Source organism: Peromyscus maniculatus, chromosome 17, assembly GCF_049852395.1.
Source record: "Peromyscus maniculatus bairdii isolate BWxNUB_F1_BW_parent chromosome 17, HU_Pman_BW_mat_3.1, whole genome shotgun sequence".
Lineage (NCBI taxonomy): Eukaryota > Metazoa > Chordata > Mammalia > Rodentia > Cricetidae > Peromyscus > Peromyscus maniculatus.
The window spans coordinates 62,178,266-62,205,934 of record NC_134868.1 but is presented as its reverse complement, the minus strand read 5'-3'; the positions used below and the strand labels follow the sequence as shown (position 1 = coordinate 62,205,934).

General features: G+C 44.3%; 1 protein-coding gene across 2 annotated transcripts; it reads right to left on the bottom strand.

The window, feature by feature from the left end:
- Nucleotides 1–22,529, bottom strand: Arglu1 (arginine and glutamate rich 1). Of its 2 annotated transcripts, none has more exons than XR_013045437.1 (4): nt 22,134–22,529; nt 15,781–16,006; nt 13,418–13,985; nt 1–816 (listed from the first exon to the last, which is right to left on the bottom strand). XR_013045437.1 is itself a non-coding variant. In XM_076553763.1 (4 exons), the coding sequence occupies exons 1-4, from the start codon at nt 22,472–22,474 to the stop codon at nt 652–654; spliced, it is 816 nt and encodes a 271-aa protein (XP_076409878.1). In that variant the 5' UTR covers nt 22,475–22,520; the 3' UTR covers nt 1–651. The 2 variants fall into 2 exon arrangements, 1 of the variants encoding a protein (XP_076409878.1); XM_076553763.1 differs by having other exon boundaries at nt 13,418–13,501; nt 22,134–22,520.
- Nucleotides 22,530–27,669: the final 5,140 nt, after the last annotated feature.

The window sequence follows — 27,669 nt, the reverse complement described above, 5'->3', positions numbered from 1 at the left end:
TGAATTTAAGACTTTACTTTATTCAGCAAAATCATTTATTTACAGTGGGGAATGCTGGTTTGATTTCGTCAATAAAGAAACAAAAGTCCAACAGAGACAATACTGCACTGCAGGTGCTTCTGTAGCAGGCGACCACCTGTTATCCTTACCTGTTCTCGGGAACACCAAGGGCCACAGTGCCACAAGGACACTGCTGTGACAACACACCACACACAGGCCAGCAAACCCTGGGAATTTTGTAATGCAATCACCAACTTTTTCTTTTTTTATAAATGTATAAAAAAACAAAAAGTCAGCAAAACCAGCATTATGACGTAGTAAACAGTGGTCAGTGAACACCTTACCAGACCAGCTAGTCACCAAGTGACCTGCTCTTAGCAGACCACCAAACAGTACAGAATCCCAAAGGTGAAAAATACACCACTTCTAGAAGACAGCAATGATCTGATAAGGATTCGATGTCATGGAGGAAAAGGAAGGGGGAAAATAAAGGGATTGCAGAGCATAGCCCCTATTAGAACAAGCTAACTTTCCAGATTTTCCAAATTAAAAAAAAAAAAGAAAAAAACAAACAAAAACAAAAAACCACTTCAACATGAAGCTACAATACAAAGTTTTTCATTTTTCTTTGTAAAAAGTTCAGTTTGCCATTCAATCCTGGGTCTTTAATGAGAAGGACAGCTTTGGCCTGGACTTCCCCTTGCCCAGGATAATTTTTTGTTCTTCTTTTTGTTGACGCTGTCGCTCTTGTTCTAGTTTCATCCTTTCCTCATGAATCTTTCTTTGTTCTTCAACAATTCTCAACTGTTCTTCAGCCTGAAAGTCAAATAAGAATGAGATCCGTCATTATCCCCTGCTCTCAGGATCTGTGGCTACCAAGTGATAACCTACAAAACATACAGACATCAGTAGAGGAAAAATAATTGGGAAAAGGACTCTATTTATAATTATCCCTACATATTTTCTCTATTTCAAGTTTATGAAAAAATGAATTTTATGGACTTGAGTTATCTACAGCAAAGACACAGACTTAGTCCCAGAGTATCTCATCTACCCAATTACTGTACTTATAACTAGACATACACAAGCCTTATAGTTAAACATTCCCACTGTGCCTCTATACTGTATACTCAATAAGTAACCAAGAATTTACCCGGGTGTAGTGGCGCACGTCTGTGATCCCAGTACTCAGGAGGCAAAGGCAGGTGGACCTCTGAGTTCAAGGTGAGCCTGGTCTACAGAGTGAGTACCAGGATAGCCAGGGATACACAGAAAAACTCTGTCTCAGATAATTAAAAATCAATTTTTCTAAGACCCAATTTCTTGGAGAGAAAAAAGTAGCAAATGTTTTGACCTAACTGATTATAAAATGCTATCTAAATTCACATCAGCTACAGTGTCAAGGCCTGAGGTGCCTTTAACACCTTCAATCTTAAGCAACTAACTTCCTCTCCAGAAGAGACAGACAGCCCTTGGTACCATGAAAAGTAAAGCTATTCTCACAACTCCTTCACCAGGACTTTCCTCCTAACTCCCCAAAGGCCACTTTCACCACCTCAATTCTCATGGGTAATCTTTGTCCTTCTCCTAAAGGACATCAGTCATCAATTAGCTGATGACTCTGGACATGAGAATGGGAATAGCACCCAGAGGGTAGAAGACAGGGCAATGCATGACAGCAGAGAACCATCCACCCTCAACCTCCAGTGTCAGGAGTAAGAGAGGCTGCTTGTCTTCCCATGTGTGCTCCGACTTTGTCCTAAGAGCTGCCCTCCATTCAACGTTACATTTGAAGTCACTGCTTCTGCCTTATTTTACTTAAACCTTTTTAAGATGGTAATCAACAATAAATCCAGTGATACCCTGTTTTTTTTGAATACCACTTTGTTTCCTCCTGTCTCTAACGTCCTCTTCCACATATTCACACAAACAGTGAACACTCTACCCATCATCCTGTCTCTGGTCTCCTTTCATTGTTTTTTAAAGTAAAATGCAATGTGGCTAGGCTGGAGGCCTTTGGCAAAGATGAGAAAGGTAATGGACTATTATTAATGTTACAGGACACAAAATGTGAAATTATGTCATGTGAGTGTCAAATGGACAGAAACTCTCGGGACAGGAAGGCAGAGAGGTGGTGGCACAGACAGAGCCCTGCAAGCCCGGCTCCGAGAGGAAAGTGGAAGAAACTGAGTAGCACCCTGGCAGTGGGCCAGGTAAACCCCAGAGCACTGATGGCCACCCATTCTCTGTCTTCTTTCTAAGCAACCTCTGCAGCAGCCTGGTAAAAATGCACTAACGAGATCCAACAGCACCCCAAACTCTACAGGTTTTAGATTTAAATTATTCTCCCCTTTCTGAAAATAAGTACATCCTTTCTAAGGGCCAAGTTCTTTTGTTCCCTTTTCTAATCTTAAAATCATTTATTTATTTATTTAGTGAATGGAGGAACACCACAGCATGATTGTAGAAGCCAGAAGACAACTTAAAGGAGTCAGTTTTTTCTTTCCATCATGTCGGTTCTGGAGATGGAAAAACTCAGGTCAGCAGTCTTGAGGCAAACACCTTTACCCACTGAGCCGTCTTCTGGCCACTTTTTTTTTCCCTATTTACTTGAGAGTCTCACACCATAGCAAAGCCTGACCTCAAACTCAGGTAGTCTGCTGGGAGCACTCCTAAGCTCTGTCCCGCCCTATTCTCCCCCTGAAACAGTCTATCAGCTGCTCACAACCACGCTGTCTGGTCTTTTATTCTCTCTTCAGCTTTTGGAATATTTTCAAGTCTGCTGTCACCACACCTGGTAAAGGTTACACACGTCATGTGCACCTAAACTGGTAGACTGTTTCCCACTGTACACTGTACTAAGACACCTCTCCTTTGCCTTCAAATTTCCATTATTTCTACAGAAAAAGAAAATTCCAGCTGAACTTCCAAAATGACTGTGCCCTGCAAGCAGTGAGACTGCCACTAAAATCCTACCTACACAAGCAATTCATTCCAACTGCCATCTCCTCTAGCTTTACTAATGATCACAACACAGACAGAATGATGTGCCCGGGGCTGGTGAGAGGCTCCACGGATTAAAACCCCTTGATAAGGACTGCAATTCAGATCATCTGAAGCCACACATAAATGCCAAGCAGGTGTGGAGGCAACCGCTGCTGCAATCTGCCTAGCTTGAATAGGTGAAAATTGGTGAGCTGCTGGTTCACTGAGTGAAGTCAAGAGATTGAGAGGACATCCCATGTTAACTTGACCTTTACATGTGTACAAGCATGCATACACACACACACTGATCACCTTTAAAACCATAAGCCAGCCATGTGGCAGTAGTACATGCCTTTAATCCCAGCATTAGTGAGGCAGAGGCAGGTGGATTCTTAAGTTTGAGGCCAGCCTGGTCTACCAAAATGAGTCTCTCAGGGCAGCCAGGGCTACGAAGAGAAACCCTATCTCGAAAACAAACAAACAAAAAAACCAAACAGACAAAAAAAAAAACCCCTTTATGCCAACTACCTACATCAAATCACAGAGTTGGGGTGCCAGCACTAGATACTGAACCAAAGTGCACACACACTTGGGAAACCTTATCCTACCCTAACTTGACCCCAGTAAACCACTGGGATCTTCTGAGTGAGAGTCAAAAGGACAGCCTCCCATACATGAAAAGTCATTCAAGTCAGATATAATTTTCAATACCATTAATGTCTGACTCAGATACTTACTGAAGAGCAGCTTAATTCATCAAAACTACCTTTATAATAAATTTACTCGCCGGGCGGTGGTGGCGCACGCCTCTAATCCCAGTACTCGGGAGGCAGAGCCAGGCGGATCTCTGTGAGTTAAGGCCAGCCTGGGCTACCAAGTGAGTTCTAGGAAAGGCGCAAAGCTACACAGAGAAAGCCTGTCTCGAAAAACCAAAAAAAAAAAAAAATAAAATAAATTTACTCAACAATTTCAGTTTCTGGAATTTCCTTTATAAATACAACTGTAAACATGCAAAATGTATAATTACTGTATGTACAAGCCAGGTAAGCCATGATCCTCTCCTCAACTGCTTCTTCACCTTGCTTTTGGAACTGCCTCTCACTGTACCTGGGCTAGCCAACAGACCCAAGGACACTCGTTATCCCCACCCACCCTGGCTGGGATTACAAGCTTGTGCTACAGAACACGGTGCTTCAGATGATACTCAGGTCTTCACACTTACACAGCAAGCTCCTGTTTGACTAAGCCATCTTCCTGGACTCCCAGATTCATAGTTCTACAGGGCTATTTACTCTAACAGTGTGGAAAAGGAAGTGATGAAGGCTAAAGAGTCTATAAAGATCTGTAAAACAATACTGCATACTTATGAAAAAACAAAACAGGTGGCTGGAGAGGTGGCTTAGTTTAGAGCAGTGGCTACTTTTCAGAGGACCCAGGTTCAATTCCCAGCACCTACATGGTGACTCACAACCACCTATAAGTCTTCTGTTCTCCTTGAGCACTCAACCCATGTGGTGCAGACGTGCATTAAATACTCTCACACAACAACAACAAGCAGCTGAGGAGGAGGCTCTGGGGCAATGTGCTTGCTGGGCAAACACAGGGTCGGAGCTCAGATCACCAACATGCCTCTAAAAAGCTGCACCGTGAAGAGGAGCTAAAAGATCTCTGAAGCTCACTGGGCAGTCACAGACTATCTGAACTAGTTAGCACCAGATTTACCAAGTGACTTTGTCTCAAAATGATAGGAAAGAATTACCTACACCCAGTGTCTACCTCTGGCTTCCATGTGTGCTCCCCACCCCCAAAACAATATCCAGAGAAAGAAAAAAAAGGGGCCAGTACATTCTGAAGCAGAACTCTTCAATATATATTAGGGGGAAAGGCAAACTAGCAAATAGTAAGCAGAGGGTCTTACTTCTGTGTGATCAGGGGAGAACAGAAATACAACATATTTATATATGCTTGAACATGCAACTCAAGAACTCTGGAAAAACAAAACCATAACCAAATTGTCTCCTTTGAAGGTGGAGGATGGGAAGCAGACAAATGAGGTAAGACCGGAAACTAGCTCTGTTTAATAACCAAACAAAACAAGACTTTAAATCCAGGAGCAAAAGTCTGCTTCAAATGCTGCACTGAGCTCAAGTCTCAGCTGCAGCTCACCCACAGTATATATAAGCCGCACTTAGGACCTGCTGCACTACAAGGGCTGCCCTGTCTCTGCTCTAACCTAGTAACGGGATTAACCTCTAGTGCTAGAAGCAGACAGTGACAAGCCTTCACTTTTCAGTGAATCAGCACATAAGCCAAACAGGCAAAGGCCCTACCCATGCATCCATATCTGTTCTTTATGCTAGTGCAGCTCGCTTCACACTTCTTCACAAGTGGAATCCTCAAACACAAACTTCAGTGACCTCTCACTTTTAATACCCAGGCTCCCCAGTGATGACGTCAGTTTGTCATCTAGTGTATCTGAACCTGGTGCCATGCCAATCCCTTACTTACTAGGTACTTTCCTAAGCCCTGACTTCCCTCCCCAGTTGAGGCCACTTGTCCCCTCCTTTTCTTGTGCCCCTGTAATGAGAACTGCAGTATCTGCATGGGGAAGAGAAAAGCACCAGTCACCTTATCCATAACGGTTATTGTGTGGACACCTGAGAGGCCAACAAGATCAGTGTCTACTGCAGTGAGGTCATTAAGACCACTGCTTCTGGCCATTATGTCTAGAACTTAGCATCTCATGCCTAGAGTGGCTGGTGAAAAGGAATCAGAAAACCACAAGGTCTTTCTCAGTGTAGGGCCTGGCTGCTCCATCTAGTTTACCAGAGCCCACTGCAACATTAGCATTCTCCTTCTTGTCTGAAGGCTAACAATCGAGAGGAAGAAAACACTTTACGGCAGCGACTGAAAGGACAGGGGAAATGGAGAACTGCACCGACAGATGCCACGCCACTGCTCAGACGTGGACTCCACTTTAAGCCCTCTAAGGCACAAAGCTTTGACTGGCTCTGCCACCACCTGCAATTCTAATGACTTAATTTATTTTCCTTCCTGAAACGTATATACTAATGCAGACCTTATTTTTGACAAGGAGGAAATGTTTTAAAAGTAATTAGTGCCATGCACAGTAGGGCACACCTAGCACTTATGAGGTAGACAAGAGAATCATGAATGCAAGGTCATCCTCAGCTACTAGACCCTGCCTCAAAAACATACAAACTAAAGATGTTTTAAATTCAATGTGTTGGTCAAACTTTATTATACTTTTCTCTTGTGTTCATGTACAAAATTTAAAGGAAAAAAAAGACAAAACAAAAAACACAGGTGAGTATTGGGTGACACATACTTGTAATCCCAGTATTTAGGAAGCTGAGGTAAAACTACAGAATTGCAAGCTCAAAGCCAGCCTGCATACAGGGTACGAAGACACAAGCATCCCAGTTATGCTTACTTTATCTTCCTGAGGAAAACATGTACCAAATCTACCAGAGTATCACTTACTATCACCTAAAGAGAATTTTATGTCCATTGCTTTTACTACCTTTTCTTCTCAATTTTAATTATTTATAAACTCCTAAATCATTTTCAAACTTCAATTTTAGGTACTTGAGGATATTTTGAGGGTTAGGTGTGGGATTTAAGGAACACTGTTTCACAGCTTCAGGGTTTCCTTTTGATTTTATGTTCTAAAATTTCAAATTAAGGGCTGGAGAAATGGCTCAGCAGTTAAGAGCACTTGCTTGTTACTCTTGTAGAGGACCAGGTTTGATTCCCAGCACCCACATGGTGGTTCTCAACCCTTTATAAATGTAAGTCAGTTCTGGGGAGGGAATCTAAAACCCTCTTCTGACTCCAGACACCAAGCACACATGTACACACAGACACATGCATACAAAAGATGAACAAATCTAAATAAAGATTAAAAGATACAATTTCATTTAAAAAGAAAAAAACTATACTACACACACACACACACACACACACACACACACACACACACACACACGAGCCTTTTTATCTTCTATGCCCCAAATTCTTTCTTTTGGGGGGACATTTTTGTGAGTATTGTTCATTCATTTCCCTCTGAATGGCTGCAGTTTCCTTCAGTGCCTAGAGCCCCCAGGCACTGGTTCCCTGGTGCAATCATACTGAGAAGGTCGTCTCCCCTTCTCGGCCCCTCTGTGCCCCCTCAGCAAGCTCATCAACCCTCTCCAGCGTCTAACTGCTACTTTTGGACATAAGCCCATCTTCTCAAGCCACTCTGCAGTGTCAGCACAGAGCAATAGACAGACATCTGCTTTTTACACCGTTCCCAAACACAGTAACCTAAGGTCACAGATCGGTGTTTTCTTCCCTAACATACAAGGAACAACCAACCCCTCACAGGAAACCCATCCCTCGTGCTGATTTCCTAGTCACTTCACATTCAATTACTTACACATCTGGTGTCACCTCCTGAGATGTGTATTACAGCACTATTACCTATTCTAAGTACTGGAACATTTTAACCTATATATACTCACTCCTTAAAAGGTGCCCTGGGTTCTTTCCAACTGTAATTTCATGTGCCTACTATAAAGAAAACTTTTGAAAGGAAAAAAAAAAAACTACCGCAGACTGTATGTTTAAAGAAGTATACTGTGAAGGCAGGTCTTCAGTCAGCACCACCTGGGCAAAATCAAGACTGCTGGACTGGCAAGAGTGAGAGTGTTCCACTCCAGAGCTGCCAGGGCTGGCTTGTGGACACAACACTGACTTTAAGGCCAGTATCATCAAATCTCTGTTCATCTTCCTTTTCAGTCCAGGCCTCCCTCAGCTATGAATGTCTTAGTCCCTTCCTGCAGGACAATGAAGACTGGGTACACGTAGAAAAGGATTTTACTTCTCAATTCAAGATGCTGGTCATCTAGTGAGTGGCCCCAACTACATAATAGCAAAGGATACACTACACAGCATGGTAGCATTTACTATGAGAGAATAAGATGAACTCAACCTCAAGCCTTTCACAAGTGGTACAAAGCGGGAGCCCTCAAGGCGTTAAGTACTTCTTAAGAGTTCCTACCTGTCAAGACCAGAGCCAATGTGAACAGTGCTTCACTGAAAAGAGGCATTCAAACAATAGTCTCCAACGTAAATCACCATACTGGGACCCTCCCCATCATCACCTTTTCTAGACAATCTTCATTCCTGAGCAATGCTGAGACAGCCAGGGACCTGTGCGTTACATGCAAAAAGCTGTCGAGATGCCACACCTTCATTTTAGATCAAGTTCTCCTGCGTCTTTGCAAAATGCAATATTTTATGTCTATGAATGTTTGGTTAGCACGAATTTATGTGCGCCATAAGTATTTGGTACCCAGAGCTCGGAGAGGGATCTCCTAAGATTGCAGTGACGGGGAACTGGAAGCTGCCCGGAACTGAACCTAGATCTCTGCAAATGCAAGGGCTCTTAAGCACCAAGCCAACTCTTCCAGGCCCTTCTGTGATTATCTTCTGCAATCTAAATAACCAAGTATGCTAGCTCCTTTTAAATTGATTTTATTCTTCAGCCTCTTTGCTGTTTCATTACAGAGACTGAGAAATCCTACACTTGATTTAGAATCCCTGAGTCCTACCTTTCACACAGATGCAGGGCAGAACTTGGCTAGCTATGGATCATCTTCCCTACACATTCAAATAGCATGTTTTAATGTGCTTCTGAATGCTAAAGAAGCACCTGAAAATAATCCACATTCCTGCAGTTTTAATTATGTATTTAACAATGTATTTTCTGTCACGTGCCTCAACATCTTCCAGTTTCTGCCCAATTCCAAGCCCATGATCACAAAGGAAGCTCAAAGCAGAACTTTATTCTGGAGCCTAAAAGTCTGAACTCAGCGCAGCAGCAGGGCTCGGCTCCCTTGAATACTGCTGGCTTCAGGTGCCTCCGGAGTGCATCTTCTGACCACAATCAATCTTTCCTTTGAGACAAGGTCTCTCTAATACGCAGTTCTGGCTGTCCTGGAATGTGCTATGTACACCAGGCTAGCCTCCACCTGTGCTAGGATTAAAGATGAACACCCCCATGCCTGGGGAAACAAACATTTTGAAATCTCATTCTGCTCTGTTCTTACTTGAGCTTCTCTGATTTATGTTAGGAAGTTAAGAAAAATCTCCCTCTATCTTACTCTTAAAAGGACACATGTGATGACACACAAGAGATAAATGAGATAAACTCAATCATACCTGCAAAAGAGCACTCCTCACTTTTTTGACCATATAAGCAACATCAGAAAATTCTAGGAACTGGGGGCAGGGGAGTGAACTGCCCAGTCTACTACACAAGTGCACTAAAAACAACAAGACCCCACAGCTTCCTCAGCACTCTCTTCAGAACTATCTCTTCACTGCAAACTGTCCACTGATTTGTACATAAGTATGCATCTTTTAACTTTCACACAGGGCATTTTTAATCTGTCAGCGATAAAACTCACACGTAAGTGGCGACCTATTTCAGTATTAGACGTGTCTGTCAACTTGCACTTTGCACCGACTTCACACCTTCAACACCCACCTACTCAAAACCCATCCTCCTCCTAGTAATGACTCCTGGTTCCAGTGATCTGGAGATGGCTCAGGTGAATCTCTACACTGCATGGACACTAGGCAGGACATAGATGGAGGCTGTGCTTTTTACTGGTAACTAGTCAGAACACATCCCTCCGCAGCAGTATCTAAACTCTACTGGTGGCAACATGCCTGTAACACTGCATCTGGGAGGTAGAGTAGAAGGGTCACCAGGAGTACTAAGGAAGCCTGGACTACAAAGCCCAGACCCAACTCAAAACGACCAAAACCGAAACTCAAAATTCTGCTTCCTTTTCATGATTCATATACTTCTGCACAATACCTAACATTTTCAAAGGCACAGCATACAAAACCTGGAGAAAACACCCTCAAAAATTAAGTGCTTCTTTAAAAAAGTAAATGGGCTGGGCTCAGTGTGGTAACTAAGGTACTGGCTGGCAGCATTAGGAATGTAGTCCAGATCTCTAGCATCCATGTAAAAGTGGGTCCTGTTGGGATGCACCTACAACTTGTGAACTCAGAGTGAGGGCGGAGACAGGTGGATCCCAAGAGTTTTGGCCAGTCAGTCTGCTGAAATGCTAAGCTCTGGGTTCAGTGAAACCACATCTCAAAAAAAAAAAAAAAAAAAAAAAAAGAAAAGAAAAAAAAAAAAAAAAAAAAAAGAAAAAAGAGTTAAAGTGACTGAGGGAAACACTGACAGCAACTTGGGGCTCCCCCATGTATGTGCACACATAGGCCAGCACATGTGCATACACATCACAAACACAACAAAGAGAAACTAAAATTCTGCATTAGTAATTCTTCAACTATTTTAAGGCACTTGGTTGTCAATTCAAGTTTAAAAACTAGGAGTGTATCTTCTCAATGAAGCCAGGCCACATGTGGCTTATGTGATTTTACAATCAAATATGTATGTGTTAGCTGTTTGGTCATCTTACAGAGAAACTTATCTTGACACATCATTTGGAACAGATATGAGCAAGAGCCATGCACAGAGTCGACAGTGACCTTCACACATTCTAGCTGACCAAATCTAGCGTATTCCTTTCAGTCCCCACGCAGCTCTTTATCAGCTGTTATCCTAACAGGCCTTGTAAGTGAGTTAACCAAAGGACGACTTCAGTGCACTTTCTCTGCTAGCTTTCTTTACATGGCCACAAAAACAGAACACACCATCCCTTACAAACCACGTATAAACTCAAGAAAGGTGTAAAGTTATACTTGGAAATACTAACTGAAGATCACTATTTTTAACACACTGACTATAAGGTGAGTAAATGTCCATCTCTAGTGGACAACAGTCTTTATCTGGCTATTTTGTTCATCATGTCTCCTGTTCTTGGTTTGCAAAAAACTCCCCTGGCTGGACAGCTGTCACTCTTAAGTGACTGTAGAGAAAGTACACTGTGCAGATGCAACTTCACATGCGTCGACTGCATAAAATACGTCTGCAGAAGCAGAATGTAAGGCACGGGGTTCATGCAGACAGTTAAGCAGTTTCTGAACTCGCTGCTCCCGTCTGACTCCGCAGGACCCCACGGGAGTGCTTTCATCACACTGTCTTTCTCAACACAGGGACTTCCTGAAGAACGGAAAACTAACTGGAACTGGACCTCAAAGGGAGGGAAAAATGATTTCTACAGATGTTAGGACCTATTTTCCATTATATTACAGTAGCTATTTATCATGCCATATGTCGATAATTCCGTATGGCTCGGGGCTCTTACCTGGAAGTTGGTATTTATCAACTTTCTGTTGTTATTCTTTGAGAACTGTAAGGAGCAGGCACACCATGTCCTCAGGGCATCTCCTCTCCTGGCCTGTCTCTGCTCTCGAACACATCCTTCTTGCCATACACCAGGTTGGCTCACCACTAGTATTTATTTCCCCAGGGCCCCAGAGGCTCCATTCCACATGCACTCCGTTCCCTAACTCACCTCAAGGCCTTGGCCATTTCATTTCTTCATACTCTCATGTGCCTTCTATCTGAGGCCTAATTCAAAGAGCCATCTCTTAGAAGGCCTTTGTACCCACTCAATCACAATTAGGTCAATTATACCCCTAACATCCACACCACTTCAACATTCCTGTATTATTAACTTTTTTTTGGAATCATCCACGTCCCTACAATAAATACTTTAAATTATTTACAAGAATATAATTCTTTATCTACTTTACAAATGACTTTTGTCAACACAGATTTTGGTGCATGGTTACCTTTGGCCACTCCTCAGGTAGAATAATGTTTCCTATTTCTTGTTTTCTACAGCTTATGAACAAACATATTCATTACAATATCCAGCACATACAACTGCTGGTTCAGCCAGGCAAGCACCACAGCACCTGGGCAAACTGTGGTGTCTACAATATACTATCGCTTCTCTTTCCCTTGTACTAGTCCTTAATCTGACTGAAGAGCAGCACTCAAACCAAAGAGCAAGGGACAGGAACAACATCATCAAAAGAGCCATCGTCTGCATATACAATTAATCTTCTGGCTCCCTCATAAAGGACATTCCACTTTCCAAAAACAACATTTTCTTCAATACCAGCCATTTCTTAAAATCCCAACTTTACTGCAGTGACCAAAAATGGGAAACATATCCAGGCTTTTTTTAAAAAAAACAAAGCACTAGAGGGCTTACAAAAAACTGACCTCATTTTCTTATAATTGGTGTAATAGCATTTTACAAAGTAGAGGTGTGAGGAAACAGGATAAAAAACAAAAGCTGGCCATTAACCACTGCTTGAGAAATGTTCCTCTATATTGTGATCACCATCTTTCCGCCTCCCACCCCCACAAAAACAGAAAACTGTATTCTTCCTATGGGTCAACTAGTAACTGATATGGGTGGAGCGACAAGTCAAACCTGACGCAGCCACCCATCCATCCGATCCTTTTACCGTGTCCTCATAGACCTAGTTCACAATCATATTCTCTTCTGAAATGTTTGTCTATCACAAACTGTATTTACCTTTCAAAGTTCAATCCTCCGAACCTGAATTAGATTGTCTTTCTTCTACCTGCAGTGGGACATACACTTAACCCACCCATGCTCTAAGACCAACTACCTTTGTGTTCTTCTGAGTAGTCAGTTTTTAAGGAGGAATTAAGTGACACAACTTGCTCTTCCCCCTAAACAGCAAGTCTTAGCAGCAAATACTTTTCTTGGTCTTGATACTGCTACTGCAATCACATCAGACTTTCTTAGAATCTCTCCCGGTTGTGTCTACACGCATGGGTTACTGTCTTGGGGTTTTGAACTACTTATAGTCATAGTCTCTCCTTATATTGGCTGGTTATATTTTAAATTGACCTATACCTTTTACAGCTCTATGATATAATTAGTTTAGTCTCTGTACTTCTGTTTAGATTATGAGTTAGAAATAAGAGATAAAATGTGTGAGTTGCCATGGAGTACACCTGCAATTCCAGCATAGAGAAAGTAGAGGCAGGAGGATCAGGAATTCAAGGCCAGCCTCGGTTACACGAGATCTATGGTGGTAGTGGGGAGGGGCTCCGGGAGACTGCTCAAATGTAGAGTCTTCCTTCTGTCTAGGAACGGGGTGCTGCTGTGTCAGCTATCTCAAGAAGTTGGCTGTTCTGCCTTTCCCCTGGTGTTGTTTCCAGGCCTAAGAAATGTGAGTACGGTCAAGACTAAAGACACAGCACACAGGACAAAGTATACCTCCCCTAGGAAATGTTTTAAACCACTGAAAATTTTATAATTCTACCACTTTTACCTCAACCTCAAGGTCCTTGAAGGAGCCTTGAGAATCTCCTTCAAAGTCCAATTACTCAGCACAAATCCACACAATCTGGAAGACCCTGCATGATGCCTCCCAAATACACAGCACTCACCAGTTTGGCCTGTGCTTCTGCGATTTTCCGGTTATTTTCTTCTAATATCCGCTCCAGCTCCTCACGCTTTGCTCGCTCTTCCTCCTAAAGGGGAGGACATGTTACGACGTTAGGAAAATAAAGTGTTTAGCTCTACCAGCAAATATTTACTAATCTTCCTCTCAACTTTGTTGGATCTGACTTACAGGGCAGCTGTACAGCTACCTTTCTGTCTGACAAATGATAAACTGTGCAGCCACTAAAAAATTGGTTTCTAACACTAGATTTAAATCATCCCTCCCAGTCCAAAACAGCAACCGACTAAACCCTCCCTAATAGTCTCCTGGCAATTATTACTAATACTTTAATATCACACAAATCAACAAGGACAACTACAAAACTGGATAGTATTTACCAAATTAAATATATATATAAAATATAAATAAAGTGAATATTTGTCTCACCAATTATGGATACCTACGTATTCTTTACCTATACTCCTTTAATCAGCATTAAAAGTTGAGTATTTACTGTCTTGTCCAGTGTCCTGCAGAGTGTGCTCCTCGGCTGCCATACGCGCCAGCTTCCTCTTTAAAATGATTTGTACTGTTAGCTTGGCAATACCTGCATCAGCAGCTCAACCATTTATAAAGAAACAACATACAAGGAAGGCTGAGCTGAGGAATGCAGATGTTTATGGTAAGAAGGAACAAAAAATGTAATTCATCATTCCTAAGGCAAACAATTAATAAGAAAAATACATTTACTGTTAGTGAAAAATACAAATGGTAATCCATACTAAGGACTGCTTCCATGGGGCATGGACTTAACATCAGATGTTGACAATCACTAAAGGCAGCTTATATTGTCATCTACAATCTGCACTGAAATTCAGGAATCCGGGGGATGCACAGTCAGGAAATAAAGTTCTGTCATTTTTTTCTTGGAGAATTTAATGAAGTTTAAAATGCAAACTATATGAAGATTGCTTGATGGGTTTGGGCAGTGTTCAGATCACAGCACACATACTCAAATGATTTTAGTATTTGGAAAGACTGTCAGAGGATTGTGTCCGTGTTAAAAAAAAAAATGTTAATATGAAACAAAAAGCAAATGAAGAGAAAAAAATCTTGCTATGATTAATAACTCGCTACAAGATAGCACAATTACTCCAAAATATCTCCATTATTAAAGGCACTGATATAAATAAAAATACCATACACTGAATTTTAGTCTGTGAACCAACTACCAACAGATGGCCTATGTCGTTAGGACAGGACAAGGGGAGTGCACCGTACAAGCAAAGCTCACTAGAAAGCAGACTTAACACAACGTCAACTTGTCCACAGTAACGCCAGGATGAGGAATGACAGCAAGTCATGATTGAAGCCGAATAGTTAGGAATTTATGTTCAAGAAAATGTAACTACAGATTCCTGTGTCACACAACGGGATTCATTTGTTCATTATCAAACTGTGGATGGACACTCAGTGCTGTGCAGCAGTTTGCCTTGAGTGTTTCTGTGACTTTGGCCACACTTTACGATCCTGGAGTAATCAGTGCAAACAAGCCATAAAGCTTCAGTAGCAAATTACTGTCTCACAGAAAGACATTTTCAACTTCTGCTCCAGCTGCTGATAAAACAAATCATGTGTTTAGCTTGACTCCAGACAAGGACAACCTGTTCCTTCATAACTCTCTAGAGAAAAAAAGGAGTTGTTAGTAGGTACTTTAAAAAAGAAAAAAAAAGAAAAAAAAAAGGATGAACAATCTGGACATTTTTTTCCTTAAAAGATTCCTTGAAACACATTACGAAAATGGAGGGCCTTATAATCAAAATGCTAGAATTAGTCCACTGTGTTGAAAGGATTTAGGGAGGGGATGAGGGAGAACAGAAGGAAAAAAAGAAGAAGAGAGAGAGAACCTATGTATCAAAAGCAGGCGCTGTCACTCAAGCCAGGCCCTGCTCTTTGATCTGACTGAAGGCGAAGCCTCTCACAGTCTAGGTAACAGAGAGGTAACAGGAGAGAAGATGCAACCGCGGGTGATTTTAGCCTTTTCCCTCTTCCACTCCCTGGCTTCCCCCTACCCTCCCAAAAAAGAATGTAGTCCTGCAGCCATGGCAAAAGTTTCAAACACTTCTCAAATACGAAAGCCAGTTCCGTTAGATCAAAAAAAATATCCTTGAATAAGTTTTAAGAAAGTAACTTTTAAGTACCAGTCAGCACTTCTGGCTAAAACAATTATCTTTCACAGCCACGTATGTTTGGATGAGAAAGGACTAGGCAGTCGCATTCCATCCCGTTCTGGACTGAGCAGGAGGCACACCCACACTGAAAGTTTTGCCATGGACTGTCTCTACTTTCCAAACGACCGAGCGTTACCTCTCTGGCTTTTTGTGCTGCAAGCTCAGCTTGTCTCTGTCGCTCGAGTTCTTCGAGCAACTGCTTTTCCATGATGCGCTTGGCCTCTTCCACCCTGCGGAGGACTTCTCGCTCAATCTCATCCTTCCTCTTCTCCAGTTCTTCTTCGACCCTCTTTGCTACCAGCTCTTCCACTCTTCGTGCTGTTTCTTCCTCAATGAGTTTTTCTTCTATTTCCTGCTGCCGACTAGCAAGTAAAAGTAGAAAAGACATTTTAAGCTAAGAATTAAAATTAATTTTAAGCCTACTTAGTATGATTCCTTATATCCGTTAATAATTTTATAGCGTATTCTCACTTCACATTCAGCAAAGAACAGCAGTCAGGATAATAATACAGAAATTCAAATGAATATGAAATAAATCTTAAGGGGGGCACACGCACTCTCAACACACACAGCTGGTGTGTAACAAGAACCTAATTCACTAGGTTTATTTAGGAACTGTCAATATGAACAGGAATCTACTTCTGTCATCCAGTTGGTGAGCACTTAGTCACGCGGTCCAAGGCTGAGGTGCACAAGTGCATTCACCTCCTCCCCCCTCAAAGAACAGACAACGGCACTGTTGGCTTTACTCTGGGTTCTGAACTTATCCTGTTGTGCCTTTTCCTCTTATTTTTTTAATAATTTATTTCTATTTTATATGCATTGGTGTGCCAGATCTTGGAGTTACAGAAAGTTGTGAGCAGTCATGTGGGTACTGGGAATTGAACCTGGGTCCACTGGAGGACAGCCAGTGGCCTTAACTGCTGAGCCATCTCTCCAGCTCCCCCTTTCCCTCCCTTAAAACTGTATTGTATTATCAAGGCTGAACGAAGCACATTACTGTTCTCATTTTAATCTCATTGACACAATTAGCTTGTTGACTGGAAACAAAATTTTGTCTAAGAACATTTATCAAAGTGCTACCACAGAGGGCTGGAGATGGCTCAGAAGTTAAGAGCACTGACTACTCTTCCAGAGGTCCTGAGTTCAATTCCCAGCACCTGCATGGTGGCTTACAACCATCTGTAATGAGATCTGGTGCCCTCTTCTTTATACATAATAAATAAATCTTTAAAAAAAAAAAGTGCTACTACCACAAAAACCTTGTACATTTTACAGCAATGACAGTCACTGGTCTCATACATCTATTTTCAAGTTGGCAGGAGGGAAAACCTAAAATGTTCTTCCATTTTATTTGGTTAAATGTTAAATGACAGTATTTTGGATAGACTACACTGGTCTTTAAATACTGGTACTAGAAAGTATTGATGTACATTTCACTCATATTACGTTTCTACCTAGCAGCAGGACAAGCATTATTTTCTGCAGAATGAATGAATTCAAAGGTTCTTAATGATGTATTTAAATCCAAAGAGGCCAATTTATTAACACTTCCTCCCAAACTATCAAATTAACAAAACTTGCAACTTTTATCTTTAGAATCTATTTGACATGCACATGTATGAGATGGTCAATCAACTGATTTGCTTAGTAAAGACCTTCTAGTTTGGTGTGACCTTTAAGCACTCTAAGACATGTCAACTCAATTCCCACCCAAGGGCTTTCAGCTCAATCCTTTGTTTCTGTTTCTACACTTATCCTTGACCTCTTTCTACCAAAACGGCAAAAGACAGGACAGTAAATTTGGTTTTTCTCAAGGTTCTAGCTATTTCCAACGCTGTGAGGACTTGTCTGCATCTTTAATACTTCTTTCCCAACTACAATGTTCCAACAGTATATGAGAGCTTAAGACTCAACATATCCCTTTCTTTCCAAATTCCCATCAAATAAAGAGCAGGCCTTTGTCAACAGCCACTTAGTAAGACACAGCAGATACCTCCAAAGTGATGAACTACCTACCATGAACATGACAACACTGAACAGACAGCTCCATTCAATGGCAATTATATACAGAATGGTTTTCTATCCACCCAAAGGGAAATTTTCAGCTTTTTTTTTTTTTAAGAAAAAATCAGATACAGCAACACCCAAGAAACTCAGCATTTACATCTTCAAAAACTTAACTCTTAATTATCAGTGTCAGACGGAACAAAGTATTAAGTACAAAAGAGATAATGAGACTTCCTGTGAGTAGAAAGTAAAGACCCTAGGAAAGCTCATCAGTCAGCAGCAGAGCTCTCACCTGAGGTATCTGGTAAAGTGAAAGAGACTCAGTATTCAGAATGGATTTGGGTCAGGCAGTCGAACCATCAATATAGCAACAGCTAGTCAGCAGTGTCACCCACAGACTCAGTGAGGGGAAATGAGCCAAACCAATGCAGCTTTCTACTTACTACAGGCAAAGAGAAACCAGCCTCAACTGTCCGCTCTGGCAGTCTTCACCCCAGTGGAAGATGACGGGAGTAAGCTGCTGAATTAGGGATCAAGTCTGTCTAACTGCAGCTCAGGGTTTACAGTCTAAAGGGAGAAGAGCAAATGCCAAGTCCCAGGCACAGCGGAGGCAGAGATTCCAGGACAAGACCCGGCCTGGCCCGTGTCATCTCCCTCTGTTCCTGGAGAAACAGCAGGGCAGCCCAGGAGGCCTCCAACAGCCGTATTTATGCGTCCTAAGTGAGGGGCAGGAGGGTCTGGGCACACGGCTGTACTATTACAAGCCTTACAGGAACATCATTTTGGTTGTTATTCTCAATACCATTAAAAAGGTATCTTCAGGATCCAGGGACAATTTTTTAATCTGTTTCTACAATCTGTGGCAAAAACCTTAAGGCCTAACCATATCATCTTGTCCCCTTTCCACATACAATTCAGAAAACCAACAGGCACATAGACAACTGATTTAAGCACCAGTACATCTTCCCTGATGGACAAAGTTAACAGGAAACCAGTAACACCATGGCCAACCCTTCCATTAAAAACAATGAACTTTCTTCAAGAGGGAACCCAATCACTTCTAGTCATCATCTTAAGAATCCCACAGAATTCTCTCTTGGGTGAGTACCAGGATGTCCTGCTGACAGGTTCCTGAGCCATCCTGGGATAACAGGCTCTAGCTTCTTAAATCTGAGCCTAAATACGGGGGTGGGGGTGGGGGGCGCGGCACATGGCTCTATCTCGCTTGTCTCATTTTCTCTGCTGAGCCCACGTAACTGGTTAAACAAACCAGGGAGGGCACAGTACTGGGCAGTGAGGACACGGCTTACTATACAAAGCTGATGCCATATTTTAAAACATCCATCCTTAAAACAAGGGACTCACTTCTTGGAACTTCTAGGAATTGCTTAGTAATTACTAGTCAACACTAATTACTCTATACCTAATCAAGTGCTAAACACTGGGCCACAATGAAGGGTACAGTGAAGGAATGACCCTTTGACAGACCTGAGGCTAAAGGCCTTAAACCTCCTGCTACTCTGCAGTTTCTCCAGGAAAAAGGTGAGGCTGGGGGGGACAGAACCAGTGCCACAGTGAGGCAGAGAGCACTCTCAGCAACTGCAGGTCTGCGCTCGCTCCACCACTGTCTTAAAGCTCCAGGGATACACAGCTCTGCAGAGCAAATTCAGTCATGAAGCTCTTTACCCTCAATATGAGCTCTATTTTTCTACGAATCACTTATATGAATTCCAGTTCATATTGGATACTCTTAGGCTCCTGATTTGTAATGCAGGTAACACTGAGATATAAACTCTCGGATGCCACTGCCTGGAGGAAGTTACTAGGCCAATGATAGTACTTGCTACAGGTTGTTCCAGTTACCTGTTTTCTTTTTCAGCAGTTAATACAACTTAAAAGAATACCTAAGGAGTGTTAATATTGGTACAATTCAGGGATGAGGAATCACATGACATGGCTGGGACCCAAGCACAAGGAGCCATGTAAATTAGCTCTTTAAAAATGTGAATAAATGTAAAGGCCTACCTTTCCATCATTTTTGAATTACTGTAATGAATTAAAATAATTACTGGATTCCTTTCTAAGTTATTCAGCAGGCTGTGCCTGGAAGCATGTTAAGTTATACTCAGTAACATTTACTGACACACTCTATGGCCAAACACTATGTACTTGATAGCATCTCCAATCTTCACAATAAAATGGACCTCCATTTCACATGCACAGATGACTTAAGGCCTCAGATTTTTAAAGAGCAAAGCAATGGGTCTCAATTATCAGAGACTTACCTGGCTAAACCCAACAGAGATTCCTGCTTCACCATGTCTGCACTCACCTAACCCTAGACTCTGAAAACACACTACACACCCATGTACTTTAGTAGCATCTTGTTCCCACCCTGGGCTTTTACTGCAAATACACATTCCCTAAAGTTTTGTTCAAGCCCTGGAACCAACTGCTCTTCTCTCTTTACACAGTCCCCAGGGCATTCTTTCCATTCCCCAGGTTTTAGAAGCACAGTGAAGCCCTACCACCAACCTTAGTGAGCTGAGCTGAGTTATACACAACCAGACCTAGAGTGCCACGCTGTAGTGACGGCACTACAGACACAACAGCCAACGCCGCCTTTCCTATGTCCTACTCTCAGTTGTGTGCACCCGGACACAGCTGCTATCAGCTCCTCTTCCACGCCCTCTCCTGACCTATCTACTGCTTAGTGTCCATCCTACAAAGCATCCTTTTCAACAATAAGTGGTCTTCCAAAGGGTGCCATTGCACTTCCCTTCTCAGAACTTCCCGATCCTAAATGAATTAAATCATATGCATACAAGAGCCCATCTACAATCCCCAGCCTGTCACCTCTCTAGTCACTCCTAGAGCCAACACCACCGTGAATTTACTTTAAGACTCCTTTCCATTCTGTTCTCTTGGGGATTCAGGAAGACAGCTTACTCCTTTGGTCCACATACACCCTATATGGAGCCTGACTGCCTTACCATCTCCTACCCTCCACTCCTGGTGATACACTACTATATGATTACCTATCATGTGTCTGAGCTAGATCGAGATCTCAGAAGAAGCCAATCCATCATCTTTCTATCAACAGCACCTACCACAGCTCCTGGCATGTATTAAAGGCTCAATAAACAAGCTAACAGGCACCTGTAAACAGACCAACTACTTCCCTCACTCCAAGGCTCATCACCTATGTTCGGTGTACTCTCTGCAAGACATTAGAACACACTAGAGGACTGTCTAATACACACAGAATTTAATATAAAGTGGCTGCCAGCCCTCTCCCTTCTCAAATGCCAATGGCACTTTGCCTGCTCTCAACCCAGCTCTATGCCCATCATTTCACCCTGTGTTGCCCATGTGGAGAGCACTGATGATTTTAATTAGCATATCAAGCTTCCTTTGCTTTCACATGGAGAGTTACCTCAATTGTCCCGGGCAACTTTCCTATGTCCTACTGTGAGTTGTCAGAGCTACATCTTCAAGGCTACCTGCTGGTTCCACACCCTAACAGGAGTCCACGTGGCCAAGGCCTACTGAGAAACAAGCTGACAGCCCCAAGGCAGTTCCACCTACAGGACCGCTTCTGGAAAAATCTGCCTATCACGAACTCAAACGCAGGAAACAGAAACCCCGACAGAAGCCCGCATACAAAAACTACCTGAAGTTCCTGCTTCCTAACACATGTCTCCAGTCTTCACGAAGAACTCTGAAAAGACGGCTGCCTAAACTCGGAGCACACACGCGTATGCTCAGCACTATTGTTCCACGTGGTTGGGGGGGTGGGGTGGGGGGTGAGCACACCTTTTAAAAAGTACACGCGACGGGCAGAACGTTCACCCTGGCTGGATGACCCACACCTGCTTTTTTTTTTTTTTTTTTTTTTACATCGAAAGACGCCTGCCTCCAAAATCACATGATCCCTGCCCGATTTCAAGTCAGGGTCCCCCGACGGTAACCGACTCCACGCGGCGTGAAGATTCGGCCCGGAGAACTCTTGAGCCTGGAAGAGCCCAGCATTGAGGCGGGGAAGAAGAGCATGCTCAACTCGGAGGGGCTGGGGCCAGGGCAAAACAAAACAAAAAGGAGAAGAGAGGGGACCGCGGGGACCGGGGTGCTGGCGGGAAGGTCGGTGCGCCCGTCCGTCTTCCTACGACTCGGTCACGGAGGCGGAAGGACCGAACCCACACACACACACTCACACACACTCAGGTGCCCTCCGCTCCAACGCCTCGGGGCCCCGGCGATGCGCGGCCCCGCCAACCCTCCCGCCTCGCGCCCTCCGCTCCGACTTCCGGGCCGGCGCTCCCGCCCCGCGGGCTTCTCTTCCCGCCCCGCTTCGCCCCGACACCGCTTCTTCCCCCCCTCCCGCTCCCGCGCGCGTTCCCGCGCCGCCGGCCGGCCGCGCGCGCGCACCGGATTCCCCCCCAGGGTCCCCCCTTCCTCCTCCCCCCCCAGGCCGCTCACATTTTTCGCTGCCGCTCGAACTCCGCCTTCTTCTCCTCCTCCTCCCGCTTCTGCTTCTCGTCCAGGCTGCTGCGCTTGCTCACCGTGCGCCCGAAGATGTCGATGCGGTCGGGCGGGGACGAGGCGCGCTCCCGCTCGCGCCGGGACGCCGCCGCGTTGGTGGAGCGCGAGCGCGAGCGCGACTCCCGCCGCCGGTTCCGTTTGCTCTCCCGGGACTTGGAGCGCTTCCGCACCCGCTCCTTGTCGCGCGAGCGCGAGCGCGAGCGGCTGCGCTTCTTGTTGTGCTTGGAGCTCTTGGCGTGCTTGGAGCGGGACGAGCTCCGGCTCCGCGACCGGCCCATCCTCGCGCCGCGCGGCGCCCGCCGCCGGTCACCCGCCGCCGGCCGCCCGCCGCCGCCGCCGCCGCCGCCGGGAAGCTCGGGCCTCCCCGCCCACGGATCCCCCCGCCGCCTCGGCCCCCGAGCGCACCCGCCGCGCACACGGCCGCCCGCCGCCGGAAAGGCCTAGCAGGCCCGGCCCCGGAGTCCCTAAGATGGCAGCTGCGGCAAGCACCGGCCGCCCTCCCCACAATGCCCTGCGCTGAGCGTGCCTGCGTGAGCCCCGCCCCTCCCGCGGCGACGTCGCCGAGGCGGGCCTGCGAGGGCTGCCGAGCGCGCTCGGCTCCTTCCGCCACTGCGCGGTCAGCAAGAGGAGCCTGGAGTTCCCGGGGCCACCCTCAGTTTTTTTTTTTTTTTCCTCGACGACCACCAGCCACCTCAGCAAGACTCGCAACGGAAGTGAAGAGTGGGCGGTGGCGGAGCACGCCTTTTATCCCGGGCGGTGGTGTGCACGCCTTTTATCCCGGACGGTGGTGTGCACACCTTGCACGCCTTTTATCCCCGGACGGTGGTGTGCACGCCTTTTATCCCGGACGGTGGTGATGCACGCCTTATATCCCCGATGGTGGTGTGCACGCCTTATATCCCCGATGGTGGTGTGCACGCTTTATATCCCGGACGGTGGTGTGCACGCCTTATATCCCCGGACGGTGGTGTGCACGCCTTATATCCCGGACGGTGGTGTGCACGCCTTATATCCCCGGACGGTGGTGTGCACGCCGGACGGTGGTGATGCACGCCTTTTATCCCCGGACGGTGGTGTGCACGCCTTGTATCCTGGACCGTGGTGTGCACGCCTTGTATCCCGGGTGGCAGTGGTGGTGCACGCCTTATACCCCGGCACTCGGGAGGCAAAGGCAGGAGGATCTCTGTGAGTTCAAGGCCAGCCTGGTCTACAGAGTGAGTTCCAGGACAGCCACCAAAACTACACAGAGAAACCCTGTCTCAAAAAAAAAAAAAAAAAAAAAGAAAGAAAGAAAGAAAATATTTACGACGAGCCTTGCCTGAAAGGCAGAATAAGGCCAGTGTAAGTGGGACATGCATGTTGTTTCCTTAGTCAACATTGAGAACGTACCCTTTGCTACCCAATGTGGTGCTTGGTAGGAGCACATAATCCTTCCCCTCGGAAGGTGGAGGCCTGACGATCAGCAGTTCAAGGTCAGCCTTGTCTATGTAGAAAATTGGAGGCCAGCTGGGGATACATACTTAATACATGTATTTATACACACACGCATAAAGACCATGCATATATGCATAGCATATATATGCCAACCACAAAATTAGAGCAATTCCCGGAGGAGGTCCCAAATTATCCTCGGGATGTATGTATGTGTTAGAGCTAATTAAATACTTTAAAGTTTTATTTAAAAGGTTACCTCACTGTGGATTTTCAAAAACCTCAGGCCAGCCAGGGTGCCTTAGTGAGCTCCAGGCCTAGCCCCAGGGGCCTAGGGAAAGACAAGGGGAGGTAAAGACTTGTCTCATGAGGGTCTTTTAGCCTTTTAGCTCTTCACCAAGATATCAATAACTCGCTAGTTTATACCCAGTTATAAGCTGTTTCCCACACTCGGGAGGCTGAGAAGTACTCTGTGGAGTAGTGGTCTGCTTGGGCTTCCAGCCGGAGCCCACAGTGCTGCAGCCTTAGGAGGAGAGAAAGGACTTTAAAGACAGGGACTCCCCAGCAGCACCTTAAGAACGAATCCCATTCTTGAAGCCAGAGCCCCCGGGGCTTAATCTCTTCTGAAAAGCCACCCTGGCCCTCCTCCTTCTTTTGGATTTTTGAGACACAGTTTCTCTCCGAAACAGTCCTGGCTGTTCTGAACTCCAGGCTGACCTCCAACTCAGAGATCTGCCTGCCTCTGCCTCCTGAGTGCTGGGACTGGAGTGGGCTAAGGTCCCACTTCTTTTTTTAACCCACTGAGCCGTCTCCAAAGGACCACCTTTTTCTTTCTCTCTCTTTTTTTTAATGAAGCATAAATATTGTAACAAAGGAGTTTGTGTACAGTGTAGAAACTTTACAACTTCTTGTTAAATTCACATTTGCACTTCCCCTTTTTAAACAAACATTTACAATCATTGTTTTATACAGATACAGATATGTGAATACAGTATCAAGTTCAGTGATCGTTCAGCATTTTCCACTTAATTTTTTTAAACATAAAAACAGGTTATAATTCGAAAGTCCGGAGTTATTTGAAACTGGAAAATATTTTCTCTGTAGAAAATAGTAAAAATGACACTTCCCAATAAGCCCTTTTAAGCGAAATGACAGCTGAATTATACATATAAATATTGGTTAGATTCTGGGTTACAGAAGAAACCTATCTTCATCTGTTCCGAGAGCTATATTTTACTTCTTAAGTTATGTAAGTGAGATTCAATCTTCCCCTTCACTGTTTGATTTAGGGCAGACATTTTTCTATAGGCTAATCCATAATCTAAAAAGATTTTAGCCTCCCCTCTTGTAAATACAGCCAGCATTTTCTTTCATCAGCTTCATACGGTAAAAATTCTTATCCTAATAGTGAAATGTTTCACTAAAGCTTGCCCAGTGATTAGGTAAAACCAAAACTTATTATAAGCCACAGTCATCCTAGGGTCTCCCCTGCTATATAGCCTCCCTGGATCTGTGGTTTGCAGTCTGATTGTCCTTTGCTTTATACCTAATATCCACTTATGAATCAGTACATTCCATGTTTGTCCTTCTGAGTCTGGGTTACCTCACTCAGGGTGATATTTTCTAGTTCCATCCATTTGCCTGCAAATTTCATGATGTTATTATTTTTCTCTGCTGAATAGTACGCCATTGTGTATATGTACCACATTGTCTTTCTTAATCCATTCTTCAGTTGATGGGCATCTAGGTTGTTTCCAAGTTCTGACTATTACAAATAATGCTGCTATGAACATAGTTGAGCATGTATCTTTGTGGTATGATTGAGCATTCCTTGGATATATGCCCAAGAGGAGTATGGCTGGGTCTTGAGGTTGATCGATTCCCAATTTTCTGATTTCTACAGTGATTGTATAAGTTTGCACTCCCACCAACAGTGAAGGAGTGTTCACCTTGCTCCATATCCTCTCCAACATTGACTGTCATTAGTGTTTTTGATCTTAGCCGTTCTGACAAGTGTAAGATGGTATCTAAGTGTCATTTTCATTTGCATTTCTCTGATGACTAAGGATGTTGAGTATTTCTTTAAATGTCTTTCAGCCATTTGAGATTCTTCTGTTGAGAATTCTCTGTTTAGCTCTGTAGCCCATTTTTTAATTGGATTGTTCAGTATTTTGATGTCTAGTTTCTTGAGTTCTTTATATACTTTGGAGATGAGCCCTCTGTCAGATGTGGGGTTGGTGAAGATCTTTTCCCATTCTGTAGGCTGTTGTTTTGTCTTATTAACCGTGTCCTATGGTGATGTTTTATTTGTGTGCTGAAATGTGATTTTATTTGTATGTTAATAAATAAAGTTGCCTAGGGGTCAGAGCTAAAAGCAAGCCATTTAGCAGAAGTCTGGCATCAGTGGTGGCACACACCCTTAATCCAATCGCATGGCAGGCAGAGTCTCTGTGTGGTCAAGGACACAGGCAAGGGTGACCGGAACCTTTAATCCCAGTGCAAACCATAGAGACCTGAAGGTCTGTATAGACAGGCAGTGACGAGGAAATCATGTGGTTGGGTTTAGAGCCAATGAGAAGGTAGAATAGAAAGGCAATAAAAAGACAAGTCACACAGGAGAAGGTCTGTGGTGGTATTGTGTTCCCCAAAATATTGTGCACCCTAATAAACTTATCTGGGGTCAAAGAACAGAACAGCCACTAGAAAGAGGCTAGAAAATGGTGACACTCACGCCTTTAATCCCAGCATTCCAGAAACAGAAATCCCTCGATCTCTGTGAGTTCAAGGCCACATTGGAAATAGCCAGGCATAGTGACACACGCCTTTAATCCCTAGAAGTGATCCTTTAATCCCAAGGAGTGATGGCAAAAACAGAAAGATATATAAGGTGTGAGGACCAGAAACGAGAAGCATTTGGCTGGTTAAGCTGATTCACAACACGCCCCCACGGTTAAGCATGTTTGTGCATGCCCGGTGAACCTAGACACTTCCGCTTAGCCAGTTGTAGGTCAAAATAGCCATTTCCGGGTCAAGGCGTCTCGTGTGACCAGGACCCCGTGGCTTTGCATGGTTGTGTAAGAGCACACAACACAACCATGTGATCTGCGCATGCGTGGAGCAGCCACATCGACCTGTGTACGCATGCGCCACCCAGCCTTTATAAGCCGGCACCATATTCCCGGCTTCCTTCTTCTCTTCTTCCCCACACACGTGTCTCTCCGCTGGCCTGAGCACTCATCTGTCCTTTCATCTTAATAAAACTCTTGTTAGTGGATTCTGTAGTGACATTTCCTCACAGGGTAAGAGCGCCGCTAAATAACTAACATAAGCTTTTAGGCTTTGAGCAGCACAGTTCAGCTGAGAGTCATTCTGGATGAGGACTCAGAGGCTTCCAGTCTGAGGAAACAAGACCAGCTGAGGATCCGGCGAGGTGAGGTAGCTGTGGCTTGTTCTGTCTCTCTGATCTTCCAGGGTTCACCCCAATACCTGGCCTCAGGTTTGATTTTATCAATAAGACCTTCTAAGATTCCTGCTACAAAGGTCTCTCTCTGAGGGGAAGGGTGGCAGCGAGTGGTAAGCTAAAGGCTATTCACTAGTGCTCTGATCTCTTCAGCTTTTAACTCTGCATTTGGCTCTGTGTTTCTTATTTAATAAGACCGTTTAGAATTTCATCTACAGAAGAGGCTGACCCCGAGTCCCAGTTAGTCACTAGTGAAATCCACACTTTGGAGATTACACAGGAGGAAGCAGAGAGCATGCTCTGGGGATGCTCACTGTCTCCTCTCCCAAATCATAAACTTTACTTTAGACCTCTGTTTATCATCTTGTGACTTTTGCCTCCCAGAAAGATGTGCTAGCCTTTGGTATTCATGAAAGCATTCTTTTTTTTTTTTTTTTTTTTTTTTTTTGGTTTTTCGAGACAGGGTTTCTCTGTATAGCTTTGCGCCTTTCCTGGAACTCACTTGGTAGCCCAGGCTGGCCTCGAACTCACAGAGATCCGCCTGCCTCTGCCTCCCGAGTGCTGGGATTAAAGGCGTGCGCC

Bases quoted from the DNA above. Each gene is read 5' to 3' on its own strand.
- Arglu1 (XM_076553763.1), bottom strand. From the start codon at position 22,474: ATGGGCCGGTCGCGGAGCCGGAGCTCGTCCCGCTCCAAGCACGCCAAG. The intron at 13,502-15,780 runs GTAACGCTCGGT...CCTCCCCTTTAG, and splicing joins CAGCACAAAAAGCCAGAGAG to GAGGAAGAGCGAGCAAAGCG. The intron at 817-13,417 runs GTGAGTGCTGTG...TTTGACTTTCAG, and splicing joins CAGAAGCACAGGCCAAACTG to GCTGAAGAACAGTTGAGAAT.